The sequence below is a fragment of the Gymnoscopelus braueri genome (genome assembly GCF_963280865.1).
Source record: "Gymnoscopelus braueri genome assembly, chromosome: 20".
Lineage (NCBI taxonomy): Eukaryota > Metazoa > Chordata > Actinopteri > Myctophiformes > Myctophidae > Gymnoscopelus > Gymnoscopelus braueri.
The window spans coordinates 28824539-28842749 of NC_137622.1; the positions used below are offsets into that span (position 1 = coordinate 28824539).

The 18211-nt window shown below is 43.4% G+C and overlaps 1 protein-coding gene across 3 annotated transcripts in view; it reads left to right on the forward strand.

Moving 5' to 3' along the window:
* The window catches only part of sec24b (SEC24 homolog B, COPII coat complex component), a 33827-nt gene that overhangs the window by 3696 nt on the left and 11920 nt on the right, over positions 1-18211 (forward strand). For 2 of the 3 annotated variants that reach the window (XM_080416103.1, XM_080416104.1), the window contains exons 4-16: positions 2278-2433; positions 5633-5713; positions 6150-6313; positions 7075-7259; positions 8558-8660; positions 9061-9187; positions 9388-9497; positions 9763-9875; positions 12188-12306; positions 14642-14697; positions 15086-15292; positions 16333-16456; positions 18042-18200. In XM_080416103.1, coding sequence (XP_080272229.1) covers positions 2278-2433; positions 5633-5713; positions 6150-6313; positions 7075-7259; positions 8558-8660; positions 9061-9187; positions 9388-9497; positions 9763-9875; positions 12188-12306; positions 14642-14697; positions 15086-15292; positions 16333-16456; positions 18042-18200 — 1704 coding nt within the window. The remainder of the gene's footprint in view (positions 1-2277; positions 2434-5632; positions 5714-6149; positions 6314-7074; positions 7260-8557; positions 8661-9060; positions 9188-9387; positions 9498-9762; positions 9876-12187; positions 12307-14641; positions 14698-15085; positions 15293-16332; positions 16457-18041; positions 18201-18211) is intronic. The other variant, XM_080416105.1, reaches the window with a different exon arrangement.

Genomic DNA, 18211 nt, shown 5'->3' on the forward strand with positions numbered 1-18211 from the left:
GCAAATAAAAGACATTGGGACAATGATTGATGTAAAAAGCATACCTTGACAATCATATTGTATATTTGTAAATAGTATAAATTAGGCTTAATGCTCCATCGCAGGTGGGAATCACTTGCAAAAACCTCAGATCTACAAGCTAACAACACTTTGCAATGCAAAGTGTTGTCAGCTTATAGATCTGTTTTTTTTATAGCAAGCGTCACCATCATAGTTGAACTAGATTGTACGTCTCTTGGACTTTATTCAAGAGACATTCAGCAGAGTCTAATTAGGGCTTTCCTCTGCTTGTTGCACATGGCACTTCATTCTGCATGCCTTTTGATGGAGTGAAACAGGGCATTGCACTATGACTATGCAAATGATTCACACAGGCATGCACATTCAATTTACGAATGACCGACATTCATCCTTTGATACACCTGTGTACGCACACAAATCAAGGCTGTGCACACGTTTCATGAATCTGGCGTTGGTCTTTTCTTGAGGAACAGAATGACTCTAAATAGGTGACACAATAATTCGTTTTTTGTTAAGTGGTTTGGTAATGGCTTTCATTGATAATGACTTCCTGTAATGCAAGCATGCTAAACGGTTTCTTGAATTTACACGTGTCCTTGTTTAGCGCTGTATTTTAGCAAAATGAAGTATGGGCTATTTCTTTCTGGCCTCCCTCATTTTTGTCTGGGCCCTGGACCAGACCTATTATGTCATTGGCAATGGATTGCAAAACAGTCGTCCTTCCAGGCTATGGGACATAGTCTGTCCTTGGTTGGCCTAACGACGGACTCTCTCTTTTCCCAGTGTTTTGCCCAGGTGGACGGGGTTTTGAGATTAGGTTTAGGCATACTTTCTGTTAGGCATAGTGTTTGTGAGGTTAGGTTTAGGCATAGTTTATGTGAAGTTAAAGGTTAGGGTTGAGGCGCAACCTTTTCGAATTTCTATCGAATATCTTAAATACAGTGAGATTGAGCCGTTAACAGTTAAGTTTTGTTTCTCTGTGAGTTCAGTTTGGGAAAAGTTGTCTAGCGCCCACACAGCCATCTCAATGTTGGGTCTGGACTGGCTGAGTAAACAGCGACTCAGACCCCATGTATTTCCAGGATTACGGAGAGATAACACTCGCAGAAAGGTTGTTATTTTGAGAGCGAAATGCCCCACAATATCATGAATACATTTTTATATGTTTTATTTTGATGGTAATCGCAATTTTACACTCGAGGGTGGCTTTATTGTGATTATTGGCACTTCAGTGATGTTTGCGGAACTTTGCTCTGCCTCATTCCTGACCACTGTCACTGTCGTGCCAATTTCGAACTTCATCAGATTCCACAAATCATAATATTGCATGTAACAACGTTACATGACCTACTTAGTCACAGCGCGATCAAATAGCCTACAAGGTAATGTTTTTGACAGTTAAAACTAGGGTTGGCCAAATGGAGACCTTTTATTAACCGGTTACCGTTAGGCCTTACCGATTAATTAATCGATAACCGTTAAGAAAAAAAAAAAGGAAAAAAAAAAAAAGGGCCAAAATACATTTTATTTCAAAGGGCCAAGTCTGCTCAGTTTGTTTTGTGTCTCCAGCAGAGTTTCTAGTGTCTATCTCTCTCTGGAAGAGGTTGCACATGAACTCTGCAGCCGCACTGAGGCGCTCCAACAACAATACCAATAAAAAGACGAGGAAGAAGAAGAATAAAGTGGAAGTTACGTGTGGTTACAGGTGTAGACTTGACCAAAAAACAATTAAAAAACATTTTTGGCCCATAATTTTTTTTCGATTAATCGTTAGTCGTTAGTATTAATCGGTGGCCGCTTAACGGTCGGTTAACGGTGAACGGTTATCGGTTGGCCATCCCTAGTTAAAACAACATTCTTATGCTCCAACACCTGGGTTTTGTCTTATCTGCTATGGCTGTGTTAAAAGGAACATCTAGGTCTGTCCCATTTTTAGATGTGCAGCTCCTCAGCTGCTTTTTTAGACTCGACTGTGGGAATTATTGTCATGCTCACAGGAGGTGAGCTGACCAAACACACCTTTTTGCTCTTTTACACACAAATCTACATGCATGTGACCAGCCAGACTCTTCTCCATCCTAAAAAAAACTGTAGCAAGTGGTGAATACTGCCATTTTACACACAACACACTCGGCTAGTTCCAGGTGACCCTGTACTGACACGCCACGTCACTTCCTCACACACCACACCAACTCCATCGTAGACTTTGACAGATGTGTTCTGTACCTCTCCCACCCCCCACCCTCTCCCCAACAGGCCTGCAGTACGGATATGTTGCTAATAGTGGAGCTAGCTCAGGCTTTTCCGGCAGCGCCTCCGCCCAGGCAGCAGCAGCAGCAGCCCCAGCAGCAGCCCCCTCGTCATCCAGCTCCGAGGATGATGAGGATGATGAGGATGAGGATGAGGAAGCAGGTCTGCTTTAGCTTTGTACCACCACCACCCCACCACCACCCATCCCCCAGTCACCCCATCTTTCCAACATCGCGCTTGCACTTTGTGTTTACTGTTTATATTTACATCCCCACTCTTGACACACGCGAGCACCTGTGATCACTGTCATTCATCTCTGTATCCGTGTCTAATGGCCATCTGTTGGCCCCCCAATACTTAATTGGCTTTCCATTTGTCATCCCCTCCTTACCCCTTTCTCTACTGGACTAATCGTGACTCTGTCCTCCATTTCTGCCTTCTTCCCTGCTCCACCCCTTCCAGCATTTAGCGACTTGCTCATCTTCTTTCCTCCTCACAGCAATCGATGTCATTTCGAGTCTTTTAAATTTGTGTGCGCTGGGCACTTTGAATGTATCCAAAACCTCGTCTTTCAGACAGGTGAGGGGTAAGTTGCAGTATCTGCCTACTTGTCCTAGATGCTGCAGAATCTGCTCATCTCTTTGGGGGTCAGGTGATCATAACAGAAGGGTCCCAATGTGTCTTTTAGAACTTGTCCCTGAGCCGGACACCGAACCTGCTCACTCTGGATAGGGGCCTCGGCTAAATGCTTGAAATGTAATTGAAATGCAGACAGCGGGATTGTAATGCATGAGTGGGCATCCATTCCTCACTTAGCATGTGTGTCAGTGCTTCCTTGCTAAGTCACCCAGTAAAGCTCTGGGTAATGATCTGTCTTCTGCTGCAGTGCACTTTAATTACCAACAATCAGCAATTCATCTATGGTGGCTGAGTGAAAAAAGCAATCATTATACCAGGACACTGGTTGTCAAAGTGCGGTCCGGGGACCCCCATGGGTCATTGAGGGGGTTCTAGGGGGTCCCCAGCAAAAATGAGGAACAATTTAAACACTATTAAGCCATATTTTATTTGTCGGCTATTTGAAAATGGCAGATCTACAATAGGGTGTGATTCATCGTGCCTAGAGGGATCTGGGGGTATGTCATTCTGGGTAGAAGGCTGCTGGCTACACTGTACCAATATGACATTATAGACTTTATTCCTGTGACTACTCTGTGTATTTTGATGCATAGAAATCAACTGTCGAATGCAATGTCCTATGGTTTACTTTCAGAATGAGTGATTTAGGAGAATAATGCTTTTGCAGTGAAGCAGGTAGATGCAGCGATTAAGTGCAGCTGGTCCTGGTCATGGCTGAAATTGCAGATTGAAATTGAGGTCATGAGCATAGAAAAAAGGTCATGAAAAGTGCATTCTCTGCCACAAAGAAAAAGCTTTGCAAACAAGTGCAGCCGTGCTTTTCTGGCACATTTGCAAAACCAACATTTCGCTGCTCGTACCTGTTTGAGTGAGTGACAAATAAACCCCTCTTGTTTCTCTTGATTATTGACATGCAAGTCTATCATCATAATGACACAGTGCAGCCAGAGGCTTTCTACCCAGACAGGACATCCCCCTGGATTCCCCCTAGCGGGTCTTTTCCCTGCTTCAATATAACGATTTACCTCTTCATGTGTAGAGAATCCATCTCACCTTTTCACCCCTAGCCAGTTTGCGTGCCTGCATCTAGCATTCTACTGTTTGTCATTCTCACATGATGTCTCCAATGTGCTGTTAATCAGAAGGTGCAGATAATAATGACTCTCCCCAAGCAGCTGTAACAGCCTTTTTAAATATAGCATTCCCCTGCCAATGCCATTGAATCCAGGCTCAGTGTGTGCGTACACTTGTCCCTACAGGGAGCCTGGGCGAAGACCTGTCAGGGTTGCTAGTGCTCATTACCACTGTGCTGTTAATAAAAGAAAATGTTTTTAGCTTTAGACTTTTTCCCTGAGTGCTCAATCTCCCCAGTGTGCCTCAGTCATTACGTACTCGTGGGTCCTCTGTTGTGAGAAATCACAAGATATTCATTCCCATGTGTCTAATTCTTCGTATTTGTACCGCAAAGTTTTAAACTGCCCCATGCAACGCATTAGGTTTGTTGTTTGCCTCAGTGAAGCAATATAACGTTTTACCACTTAACATGTATGTTGGTGGTTTTCAAGCGTTTTGTGCCCAAGGCACACTAATGGGCAATTCAAAATCGAAAGGCACACCAATAATAACAGATCTACAAGCTTACAACACATTGTGATGCAACATTTTTCCCACAAAAATAAAAACATAAAATGAAAAATACAATTTGCACCTATAATGACATAACCACAGATTTGAAAGTGGTTAAATTTTTTTTTAGGGTATATAACTTTCATCTGTATTGGGAAAGCTTTGAGGTCACACAAAGTAGTGATATACTTTTTTATTTTATTTTATTTGTGGTTGTGGTTGTCAAAAAATCCCAAGGCACACCTTTTGGGAACCACTGGTGTAAATCTGGCACCTTGGTGTTCTTTTGAAAGTCATTTTTACGGTTTCACTACTTGTGCAATGTCTGCAACCTCAAGGCTTTGTTGGTCAGTTGTCCTCGTAGCCTCATGTTCACCGGAGATAATCCATCAGGGTTGCCTGTTGGTTGGTCAGATTTAGCATGAGATAATTGGATCCCACTCTTACCAATCAACTCTCAGCAAGCGCTCTACTCCATGTGGCCCCAGTAGATTAACTTACTCATTCAAGTCCCTCTTACCCTTTGCCCCTTTGTGTGTGCCTGTCTGTCTGCTTCAGAGGGCCTTCATAAAAAAAGGTGCAGGTTTGTGAGTGTATGTACTATGTGTGTTAATGCACCGTGTTTGTAATTGGAGGTGAGGAGAGGGGTCAAATGTGTGCACATGCATACAAGTGACAGATTAAGCAAGCACAAGGATCCACTGAAAGCTTAAGATAGAGAAAGATGACTATGTGGCTTTTACCCAGCACATTATTTATCTCCTCGTATATCAGCATCTTCCCAGGTCCTAAGCTATCTGAGCACTAAGTGCAGTCTTTCATCTTGTTCTTCACTCCCTCTCTTCAGCTCCCCGGTGTTTGCCCTTCCACTTTGTGCTGAAGCCCTGGGGGGCACCACATAGTTGATGTTCAAATTACTGAAAGTTGCTCTTTGTTTGTTGTGCTTTTCCCCCCTCCTTTTTCGTTCCTTTTTATCATCTCACATCTCTCCTTCCTTCCGATTGACTTCCTCCACTGCTGCCATGCTCATCATTTAATTATGTTAACCTTTTTCATTTGCTCCCCCCTTCTCTCTCTCTCTTTCTCTCTCTCTCAGGTGGTACTTCCTCCTCTACTACTTGTAGTGCCTCTCCGGTGCCTAACAGCTATGATTCTTTAGAAGGAGGCAGCTACCCAGGTGCATTCTCCAGTCATGCAGTACAAATATATCACAACATAACAATGCTCCATTCACTAAACATTCTGTTCCTTGCACTTTCATCATCCCCATCTGAAACACTGGGACTTGTGTGTGTGAATATGCGCATGTTATCTGGTATGAATGTCATTTCACAGAGAGACACTGTTCATAATGTTAAAATCTCAAACTCATGTTAGCACGTGTGATTGTCACATTATAAACATGCACTGTTAGTAGACTGAGGCTTCCAGCAGATTCTAAATGACCTACTTTTGTTTCTCTCTGTCTCTTTATCTTCTGCTGTCATTCATTCTCTCACTCTCCCGTCTGTCCTACGACGCACACACACACACACACGCACACGCACACGCACACACACACACACACACACACGCTCTGTCCTCTCTGTCTCTCCCATCCCTCTGTCCTCCAGACTCCATGCCTCCCTCAAATGACATGGCCAGCCAGGCCCCACCCTACAGTAGCTACGGTTACCCCACTATGCAGCCGGCCTATCAGCAGCGGCCCGTTTCCCACGTTGACTCCTCCCCTTCCCTTGAAGACTACGGCCAATCCAGCTACCAGCAGTATTCCCAGGTAAAGCCTAATTTATATTACGCTGCAATACAATGGTGCCGCTTGCCAAAAAGCTTCAGACATCAGCTCAAATCAAATAGTTTTGCAGGAGTGCAGCATCATGGAGGAACGGAAAAAACGCTGTCTACGATCTCAACATGCCCCTGAAATCATGTAGAAGAGAGACACAAACCTCGCTATTGCTATATTTAGTGGTTCAGGTTAATAAACTACATTTTCAGGGGCAACTCCTACATGAAAAACATTTCACGTTTCTATGCATTTGATGTATGTGTTTACCTCGCTAAGTCGCTATGGATAAAGCGTCTGCTAAATGCCTAAATTGTACACTTTAATATATAAAATATATAGTATATATAAAGCAACAACTACAGCATATAATCGCCCACAAAATGTATGTACCTACATTTTGGATTGGCCAAACGTCACCTTCCCAAAGTGTGTTAATTTCCTACGTCCTGTTAGAAAGTGAAAAGGTGGGGGGCTTCCTTGAGGTTACCACTGTGGTGACTGGGGTTGGATTTTTCCTCTGTGCTGATAATTTATTAAATACTCTGCTATCACTACAGTAATAGATCTAGATTCAAGGAATTCGTTTGTTTTAGAGTAAAACCTTGACTAGAAAGTTGTACTTAAAAATCTTTATTTTCCCCATTTTTTCCTTTATCAATGTTTCACGGTTCTTGCTGTAGGTGCCTCTCTGCTAGTTAATGAATCCACAGGGAGTTCATGTTTCTATTCTTTCTCCCACCTTCCCTCAGCCATTCCCTAACCTGTCCCAGCTGTCAACGGCCCTGGGGGGCCTCAGTGGGGTGCCAGAGTTGGAGATGGAGGCCCTGAGGCCGGTGAACCTGCTGCAGGAGAGGAACCTGCTGCCCCAAAGACCCCTGGAAGCCCCTGAGCCCAACCTCAGCCCTGAGCTCAAGAAGGCCAACTGCAACCCACAGTGAGTTGAGGGTTTGCTGGGATAGGGGTACCATGTATTATTATCTATCAGGGGGGGGGGTTATATCATTGTAGTACACTCTCTTTAACTCTTACTTGTATCTTAACCCATTCAATCCGGGAACTTATCTGTGTCATTTTAAGATGTCTTTGGCTATTCAAAAATAGCAGATATACAAGCTTGTGCCGCGCTACGAGCTTTTAGATCTGCTATTTTTGAAAAATCTTGAATCTTGTGCAAATCTTTGAAAATGTATTTTTTAAAGCGAACATTTGTAACTCAAATCTTTGCTTCTGGGGGTCCCTGGAATAAACCATTTTGAGATGGGGGGTCCGCGGCCAACTACATATCTAAAAATGTTTTCTAAATCCTAACAGTATGTTGCTGTATCAGTGGTGCTCCAACTTTTCCATGTCAAGGACCCCGAAAATTATATGTATTTGGCCGCGGACGATCTCAAAATATGTTGTTCCAGGGACCCCCAGAAGCACAGATTGGAGTTAAAAATGTTCGCTTTAAAAATATATATATATATTCAAGGATTTGCACACATTTTCACAATAATTAGTTTTTTGTCTCTACAAGCTCGTATGAGCTTGTATATCTGCTATTTTCTTAATAACCAAAGAAATCTATAAAATGCCACAGATGCGTTCCCTGTCTTAACTGATTCACTGATTCACTGATTCACAATTTGACCCAAAGACCAAGGAGATATGATTAGTCAAAGATCTAGACTCCTATCCACTTCCTTGTGAACTTAAAACTTAAAAATTCTGTATTTCGGCTCCTGAGTACTTTTTTTTTTTCAATGAAAAACTCTGGCACTGGCTAAAAAAATCACACCCTGTGTGAAGTGGGCGGTGTCTTGCTAGCTAATCACAATACTGAATGCAGTCAACCAATCATGTACAAAAAATAAATACATTTATTGAAACACTCTTTATGATGGAAGAAACCATAACTTTAAAAAAAAAAAATTATGGGTTTTTTAAAGTTATGGTTTCATATGTGTCATGTGACACAGGCCAATCACAGTCCTGAATAGACTGTGATTGGCCAATCACGGTGCAGGGTTAGGCGGGGTACTTTTTGGCCAATCACAGCGCAGGATTTGTTGTACAAATATCCAAACCTCACTTATAGGGGCGGTTTCACCGCCCAAAAATATGAAAATACCTCTGGCGGTTAATGGGTTAGAAATCTCCCATTCTGTCCATGGAAGCCTTGAATGCCTGGTTGAAAGTGAAGTGAATATTATGAAGAATATGAAAATTTTGCATGTCTCTGTTCCACAGTACGTTCAGGTGTACCCTGACCAGTGTTCCCCAGACACAGGCACTGCTCAACAAGGCTAGGCTTCCCCTGGGACTGCTCCTCCACCCCTTCAGAGACCTCCAGGTAAAGACCCACTGACTCCCCGCTGACTAACTCCAACCCCTCATTGATGTTGTGAGCCTAATTCTACAAAACATGTTGGTAAAAAAAAGCTAAGGAAGCTGGCAAAAGTTTACAAGAAACCCTTAGGAGTAGCAGTTACAGGCGCATGACAGAGAAGTAGGTCAGAAAAAAAGGTTACAGTTGTAAAAAATCCAACCACGTTTCCTGGAGAACACAAACAAAGCCTTCACTTTAGAGATGAATGGAAAAATATCTCTCCCTGTCATGTGTGTTAAGGGGGTTCATGAGATGAACTCGGTGAACTCAAAACAAAACTTGAAATATTAAATGCTTAGGTCCATACAGTAAGACTCACAATGTCATCTGCCACCCCCCACCCCCCCCTCCTGCCCCTTTGCAGAACTTACCGGTTATCACGTCAAGCACCATCGTTCGCTGTCGCTCGTGCCGAACATACATCAATCCATTTGTCTCCTTCCTGGACCAGCGCCGGTGGAAGTGTAACCTCTGCTACAGGATAAACGATGGTACGACCCCCATCTCATAGAATAGCACCCACTTATTCATTCATTTATTTGCTTATTTGATTTATTGAAATAAATCGTCCAACCTCTCTTTACCACCCTGCTGTTATATTTAAACCAGAGATCTCAGTGAAATGTTCTGCTCTTCTGTCCTCTGCTCAGATGTATTGTTAATATTGGTGTGTCTTTCCCCTCTGCCTCAGTTCCAGATGAGTTCATGTACAACCCAGTGACCCGCTGTTATGGTGAGCCGCACAAGAGACCCGAGGTCCAGAACTCTACTGTTGAGTTTATTGCCTCCTCAGACTACACGGTGAGCTCTCCTCTCCTCTCTAAAAGAAACTGCACTTTTGAACATTTAATGTATTTGTCCACTAGAGGGAGTGCCAGTCACACAATTGTGTGGCAAACGCTGTGTGTTTATCTGAGTTAGAATAAAAAACAGTGGGGCTCATTTCATTTGTAAAATGCCATGGGTATATACAGTGAATGAATACTGTACTTCATCATATTATATCTTCAGAGCATCTTCTGTTATATGCTTACTAACTTGATTGTCTGTGACCGTGTGTGTTCAGTTGAGGCCCCCTCCTCCAGCAGTCTACCTGTTTGTGTTCGACGTGTCTCACAATGCTGTGGAGGCGGGCTATCTGAAGTACTTCTGTGAAACATTACTGGAAAACCTAGAAAAGTAAGTGTGCCACTCTGTAGTGTATTCCTTTCATATGTTTACATTTATTCATTCTCGTATTTAGTCACTTATATGGTTCACTGGCCAGTTGGTTCTGGCTGACTTCCTTGGTTGGTTCTTGGATACCAGTCGATTATGAAGGAGGTTCCCGGGATAAGTATCCCACGATTTTGTAACCCATTTTTTCACCCAATGCCTAAGCTGTAATCCTGGGCGCTACTCCCCCTCTCGCCAGCCTGGGGAGAGCCCCGAACTGAGCTCATGCTTCCTTCAATGCATGAGGAGTGAGCAGGCCGCTACTTATCACCTGACAGGGGGGAGTTTCCCTGGTAGGACTTAGCGTGTGGAAGGAACACGTTATTCCAACCAGTTCCTTTCCCCTCCATCAGGCGCCCCGGCTGACCAGAGGGAGGCAGTATAGAGACCAGGATTACTGCATGTTTTTTGCAAGGGTACCTACCCTAGGGGACACAGGGAGAATATGCAAACTCCACACAGAAAGGCCCTTTCGCCAACCCTACCTAGGGTATGGGCACTAATGATGCGGAGGAGAGAACACGCCCACAGCATCCCTGGCTGGAATCGAACCCAGGACCTTCTAGCTATGAGGCGACAGCGCTACCGACTGTGCCACCGTGCCCCCTCGTGTATTGTAGTTTTAATATTTTATTTAGATAAGATAAGAAATTAGTGCTTGTTGCTATAAGGGATTAACACACACTTCCCTCCAAACTCCAAACTGACCCTAGAGGTGAATCCTACCGCAGTCCCGACCCCTCTCTGTCTGTCTCAAAAAAGGAACACATATAAAGAGGGGTGAACTACGCACTTCCTGTTTGAAGAAGCAAGATGTGGAAGGAAACAAAACCACTTGTTATAAATGCCTGCCAGGTCCGTTTCTCAGGAAGATATTTCATCTCCTTTGTCCCCCTCACCACAGAGAACAAGCTGCGACAGAAAGCTGGCCTGCAATTCTGTTATCTGGACAGCGTTCTACTTCCCCATCTTAACCACACTCTGAAGTCAATACTTTTTCATTTAGGATAAAGTTCACTCTAATGTAGGCTATAAAAATACAGTTTCCCACAGAATTTTGTGAGACTTTGGTGGGTGGACCTTGGACCCTCTCGGGTGGTCTGGGGGGCAGGCTCACCCAGATCTGGTGCACTTTGAGAGCCGTATTAAATGGCTAAATCTATGAAAATCTTTGTGCTGTTGTTAAAACAAAAAAGGGGGAAAAAGGGTGCTCTAGCACAGGGGTCTTCAACGTTTTTTACACCAAGGACCCCTTAGCCGAGGGAGAGATGAAGCAGGGACCCCCAGTACATATTGGATTCATGTTAAATGTGTGTTTTCAGACATGTTAAATTTGTGTTTTCAGACATTAACGACTTAAACCCTTACTTTGTAAACTTGACCTTTTCGTTTGGTACTTGGTCTGCTCTTTTTTCCCTGTACACCAAACCGCTTTGCCGGAAATAACCGATCAACAAACCCACAACACGTTGCAGACGCGTTGTGAGTGTGTAGATCTATTTTCGGCTAATGTTCCCCCCCAGAATAGGGATGCGAGGGTTCAGTTGGACCCCCTGTTGAATACCCCTGCTCAAGCACATATTTCAAAGACATATTTTGAATATATCTATAATACAGTATGGGCTTTGTATCACAAAAACCTTTTTATTACAGCAAAAGAAAGTATAAGGTCATAACCTACCTAGTTGAGCCTAACTTTGCCAGGACTGAGCTGGTTTATAGTTGGTTGGATAAACTCTACAAGGGGCTACACAAACAAACACACATTCAGTCAATGTTAACTCACCTACTCACTTACGCTCACTTAACATAAGATAAGCGCAAACCTTTTACAGCATTTCTGTTTGCCAAGCCGACAAGAACAGGTTTTGTCTGGCTGTATATCCACTAAAAAAATAGACTAATCAGAGCTCATGATGCTAACCCATAACGTCCAGCAGCCATAACGTCACAACACAGATGCACCTCTGCCCATGAAACCCTGAAGTGCCTGGTGGAGTAAAAGTGAAACTTATGAAGAGCGTGAAAGTTGGGTCGTAGTTGATATTATGTACATCTAAAACCGATTTTTGTGGGGGTGGTGTGGGTTGCACAGTAATATTGCAATATATACAACTATACAGGAAGTTACACATTTGTGTTTCATACAGAGGAAAATGATATACCCTAAGATTTTTTTTCTTCCTAAGCTACAAGCTTGTAGATCAGCTACTTTAGCTATAAATAAATGACAAAACCACTGTTTTAACCCTTACACCATGTTGTGTGAATCTCAGGTTGCCTGGGGATGCGCGGACCAGGGTGGGGTTCCTGACGTTCGACAGCACCATCCACTTCTACAACCTCCAGGACGGCCTGTCACGGCCGCAGATGCTGGTGGTGTCAGACATCGATGGTATGTGTCCATTATCTGAACTTAACTACTAAAGCAATGGTAACGGCATTCAGTCCCGCAAACGCTGTGGACTGTCAATTAGAACCAGTTGAGTAATTGACCCTGTGCAGCTACTGTATGTGTTTGTGAATGAACCGACCACTGCCAATTAGGCGGGATCTATACTGGATCTGAGCACTGAGCAGTAAATAGAAACCAAGCTTTCCACGCTTACTATGGAAAGCCTGGTGATGCAAGTTTAAGTTAACCTGACTCCTCCAGATGGAAGAAGCTTGCGTCATACTCTTGTTTCACAACCTACTTCCATCTGGGATCTCGATAGCCCAACCGCTGAAGAGGGCGGTCCCTTTTTTCAAGCTACGTGGCAGGTGATCGGATGGGACAGTCTGTCTATCACTGCCTGGGCGTGCTAACTCCAACCAATCATATTGACGTGTCTACATGACGTATAGTAGCTGCGCAACTTGTAGTGTTGTTCGTGGTTAGCAGCCATGATGAATAGTGAAAGAACTACATGGAACAGGCACTTCTCGATGGCGTCACACCCTGTCTCGCCAAGATCCCGCCCGGAGGTGCCGCTGATTGGTTCAACTGGGCACGGGTCGGTTAAAACTCCTATCTCTGAGCGATCCCAGATGGAGGCTGTATTGTAAACTTGTGAACTCAATACCAGGCAGGAGGAGGTTCAGGAGGTTGGCTGATTCAGTTGAAGGAGTTCAGAGGTGGAATAACTGAACATCATACTATCGAGAGGTATTTTAACACGGCCCCGTCCGCTAGCCACAAGTGATGCAAGCTGGTAGCTTAGAATCTCTAGCAAAGTGTTGCTAATGACAGGGCAGGCAATGTTAACACATTTGAATGCCAGAGTTATTTCAGATTTTTTAGCTGTTTTATGCCAGAGATTTTTCATTGAGAAAAAAAAAGTACTCAGGAGCCTAGATACAGAATTTTTAAGTTTTAAGTTAACAAGGAAGTGGATGGGAGTCTAAATCTTCAAAAAATCATATCTCCTTGGTCTTTGGGTCAAAAAATGTAATTTATTTATTTATTTATTAATTTTTTTGAAAAAACGCATCAATGCGTTCTTGGCACTCAAGTGATGGATTCAAAAGAACGCAAAGAACGCATAGATGCGTTCTTGGCACTCAATGTGTTAAAAGACGGAGAAACTGCGAACAAAAAAAAATCATCAACAAACGTATGACTTCTCACTTCAGCCCTGGTATGTCCACAGAGGCAGCCCACGTAATGACGTAAGTTTGTTTACCTCTAATGGCACAATGTCGCCCATCTTCAAAACAAGTGGCACATGTTTGTGCACTGATCCTCCCCAAAGAAAAGGTTAATTCGTTAACACCAACTAATGTTTGAAGCCTAAAAGATGCCATTGGGGCTAGCCCCAATGGGGGGTTTACATCATACAGTTCAAGAGTTATAGGGCAAATTGTTAAGCAGCCCCTAAGAGGCCGATTTGAAACATTTGTGGTGGCGGTTCTTCCTTAGCCTACTGGGCCACCGATGGGTCACGAGGTTAGCTGTTTACAGACGGACGGACAGAGGGTGTCAAGGGACTGAAAACTTTTCCCCGCCTTCGGCTGTTCCAGCTGATGGGGATAACAGATGCTTGGAGATACTTCCCTGGTCAGCATGCATTATGAACTTTGCCACTGATCGGTCCAGCCCGTTTGCGAGATTAGGCCCAGACAGACAGACAGACAGACAGACAAACAGACATGCCCATTTGTAGACGGATAGCCTCCTACAAGAGCCATGCTGTAAAATAATGAAAGTAAATATGACCATATTATGGTTATGACCTTCCATAATGGCTGCTTGAGCACTACCAGCCACCAGTGCGGCATTCGACTGGTGGCTCCTATATACTATATAATTTGGGACTACTTGATGTGATTACCACACTTGAATACCAGGACATGGATGGTGGTATGATTTATTACTTTGACGAGGCATTCATTATTGACTATAATTATGGAGCAAATATTTCTGGAAAATACTTTGTTCATGATTTATTCCTTTGCTAATGAAGAATGCTATTCACTAAGGAGTCTGAATTACTCCCAGATGTACAACAAAAGTATGTGGGGCGACCACCAGCCAAAATACAGGTAGGTAATGTAGCTTTTGGCTGTGGTTGCTTAGATTGTCTTCTCTGAGGTTGACTTGTCTGGAGGGCCTCTTCTATTTAAAATCTGAAACTTTTGGCTGGTGTAATGTGAACTTTATGTGAAATTTTTGTGTTGCCCTGGTTGAAGACATCTCACATTTATTCATAACAATAAAATAATATGTCATTTTTGTTCATGTTTTTCAGATGTGTTCATTCCATCTTATGACAGTCTAATGGTCAATCTAAAGGAAAGCAAAGAGGTAGGGCTTGTGTGTCTTCATTGTGTGTTTGTGTGAATATAAAATGCCTTATTCCATGACAGCCTTCATGTTTGCTGTGATTGTATTATGTGTAACTCCTCTCACTTTGTTTTCCTCTCACCCTTCATCTCTTCATTATCTTCCCTGTCTCACCTTTCTTGCCCCTCATCCCCTCTGCCCTCATCCTTATTCCTCGTTTGGCTTGCTCCTTCCTTCTCTCCTCACCTCTTTCCCTCCATATCTCATCCTACCCCACCTCTTTTGTCCTACTTCCTGTACCCCCCCCCACCCCCACCTCCAACACACACTCCCTTTTCTCCTTCTCTCATCTTCCGCCACTCTCTCCTTTCCTTCGCTGTCTCCCTCCCTTCCTCTGTCCGTTCACCAGCTGGTGAAGGACCTGTTGCTCTCCCTCCCATCCATGTTCAGTCACAGCAGGGAGACCCACAGTGCTCTGGGCCCTGCATTGCAGGCGGCATACAAACTCATGTCCCCCACCGGGGGGCGAGTCTCTGTGTTCCAGACCCAACTGCCAACGCTGGGGGCCGGCCTGCTGCATTCCAGAGAAGACCCCAACCAGAGGTCCAGCACTAAGGTATGGGACATTGAACACTGATTGATCAATCGATCGATCGATATTGATTAAAGTAGACTACTACTTCTTAATTCTGGACACATTTGTTTTTACTAAAGCCTGTTTACTTAATTTAATAGTCCGTCATGTGCCATTCTATACAAAACGTTTCTTTTCCTTCACCATCTTGGCCTTCATCAGTGTCTTTTAGTCTGTGTATCCTTGGTGCCCAAGTAAGATGAGCTGAGCTGTTATTTGCCTGTCAACAAATCAATCACTAGGAATGTAGCCAATCACCTGACCTTTTGAATGGTTTATTATGGCGGTCTACTGACTAACTCACTCCCTACCCCCTTCCTATGTTGTAATAAAATATTTTTTTTATTTGGCCCCAGTTTTGTTCATTTGGGGTTTTGGGGTTTCATTTACTGTAGCATAATAACCACTTATGTTGAACTAATAGTCAAAAATAACAGGAAAATGCATCAAATAAAGTAACACAGGCTCATTGCCTTTACCGTTGTGCATAGTTGTGAAGCATTCAAATCATGCTTACTGGCCCATTCTGAGCCAGGAAGAGCTCTGGAAAAACCTGGGTTTCAATATTTATCGGTATTCATTGGAATACTCATAATGTCATACATTTCTATTCCTGCCAATACTTGGTTGATTTACTAAGGCTGACATCATCTTAGACATGAAACAGCCATGGCCAAAAACACGAGGGAGATATTATGTTCCCAGGACTATATTTCATGCTCCTAATTTTCTGACATTGTATCATCTGTTGTTTATTTATGTGACGTACAAACAAATTATGGCCAGATGTATATTTGCATTAGTGGAGCGTGTGATGATCGAGACAAGACAACTGTCCGCATCAGTATTATAATAAAATCGTGGATCACAGCAGGCCCTCAAGACAATGATGTTGTAAAAATAAATGATGAATTTGGGAAAACATATCCTCGTCAGCAATCATCCAATAATGCTCATCCCGTCTCGGCATTCTCGGAAATGCACTTGCACGTTGCACTCAGTTGTATTGTTGTCAATTCCAGAGTGTTCAGCACCTGGGTCCAGCCACAGACTTCTATAAGATGTTGGCTCTGGATTGCTCGGGTCAACAAATAGGAGTGGACCTCTTCCTGCTCAGCTCCCAGTATGCTGATCTGGCTTCTCTGGGTAAGAAATGCAACTTCCTAATACTTTTTATTTAAGTGCCAGGTAAGGCTGGGCAATATATCAATACTCGATTTTCAGGCTTGCTATGCGGCCTTCAAATCCAGCCCTATATTGTGACGATCAGAGCAATGGTCACTCATGGCAGACCCCTGAGCAGCGTTTGTACCAAGTTTGGTGTGGATTGGAGCAACGGGGTACCTGTGGCCCCCGGGGGCCCCCACCGTGGGCCCTGGTATGACTATTCTGATGGCAGACCACTGACCAGTGTTGGTGCCAAGTTTGGTGCGGATCGGAGCAACGGTGCGCCTCGCAGGTCCGCATGTTACGTTTGTGACGTCCACCTCAACCGTCGACCCACCCTCGATTATATTATCGATATCGTGACAAGACTACAGTACATACTGTATTGTCTGGGATTTTGGATATTGTAATATCGCAATATGGCGTCTTTAACTGGTTTTAAGTTCAACCCTATTTTATACTTAATTTTGTTTTCAAAAGTACAGAAACTAGCCAATCTACAAACTCACCACGTGATGCAATGTGCAACGTTGTGAGCTTGTAGATCTGCTACTTTGACTTACCGAAAATGTATGAAACATTTTACAAAAAATATATATTATCGTCACAATATGATATTGAGGTATGTGATAAAAAAATATCATATTTGATTTTGTCTATATCGCCCAGCCTTAGTATTACGTATCCCAAGGTAAAAAAAAAACATCTTGTTTGAGGGTTTCCCATGCATTGATATTTACCTGGGCGAGACATCCAGGAAAATACCTCTGGTGCAGTTTGTCTGAGTTACTCATCCTCTGGAATATGAATTTCTTTTTTAAAATAATGTTGAAATTTTTAATGCTGTTGAATGAATGTCAAGCACGTGAAAGTCAGGGTCTAATACTAGGCCCCCTTCTTTCCTACTACACCAAATCACTTCGCCAAAAAGTACAGTAGATCAGCTATTTTTATCAAATGGTTGCCCAGAATATGGGTTCATTACCGCTGAAGATGCACATCCAGTCTATCAATTGCTTTAGTTAAATGACAGTTTGTACAAGATGTGGAGAACAAGTGAGTCCTTGTGCAATAGTTGTGGTCAGTTGTCCAATATTTCACATTATGACTGAGCAATAAGTTGCTGTTTTTGTATTGTTCTGGACGTTCATGAGCAGTTTCAGTGTGTGCAATATTCTGGTTCCGCAATAACGCGTTTTATGAGCAGTACAACCAATGCACAGTACTGTAGTATAATACTGTGGTTGACCAACAAGGTGCCACTTCTTCTGCTGGTGTTAATGATGGTGTTTTGCCAAATAGATACATGCAGGATGGTGAACTACACTGCTGCTGTGGCTGCTGGGATGATTCCCAGTATGTTGGGAGAGAGATGTGTATATCTGAATGTTTGTGGTCTCTTCTTCTCTCCGCCAAGTACTGCCTGGGGAACATTATGTTTATAGGATTAGAGGAATAGTGTCTGGGCTCCAAGACCTTAACCTTTTGTCAAATTGAAACTGAGTAAGTGTGTAGGTTGATAATAGAATTCCAAATTTGAATTTCCTCTCTCCTATGAACGCAGCTTGTGTGTCCAAGTACTCGGCCGGCAGTATCTTCTACTACCCGTCCTTCCACCACATTCACAACCCAGCCCAGTTGGAGAAGTTCCAGAAGGATGTAGAGCGCTACCTCACCAGGAAGATCGGCTTCGAGTCCGTGATGAGAATACGCTGCACTAAAGGTAACCGGAGC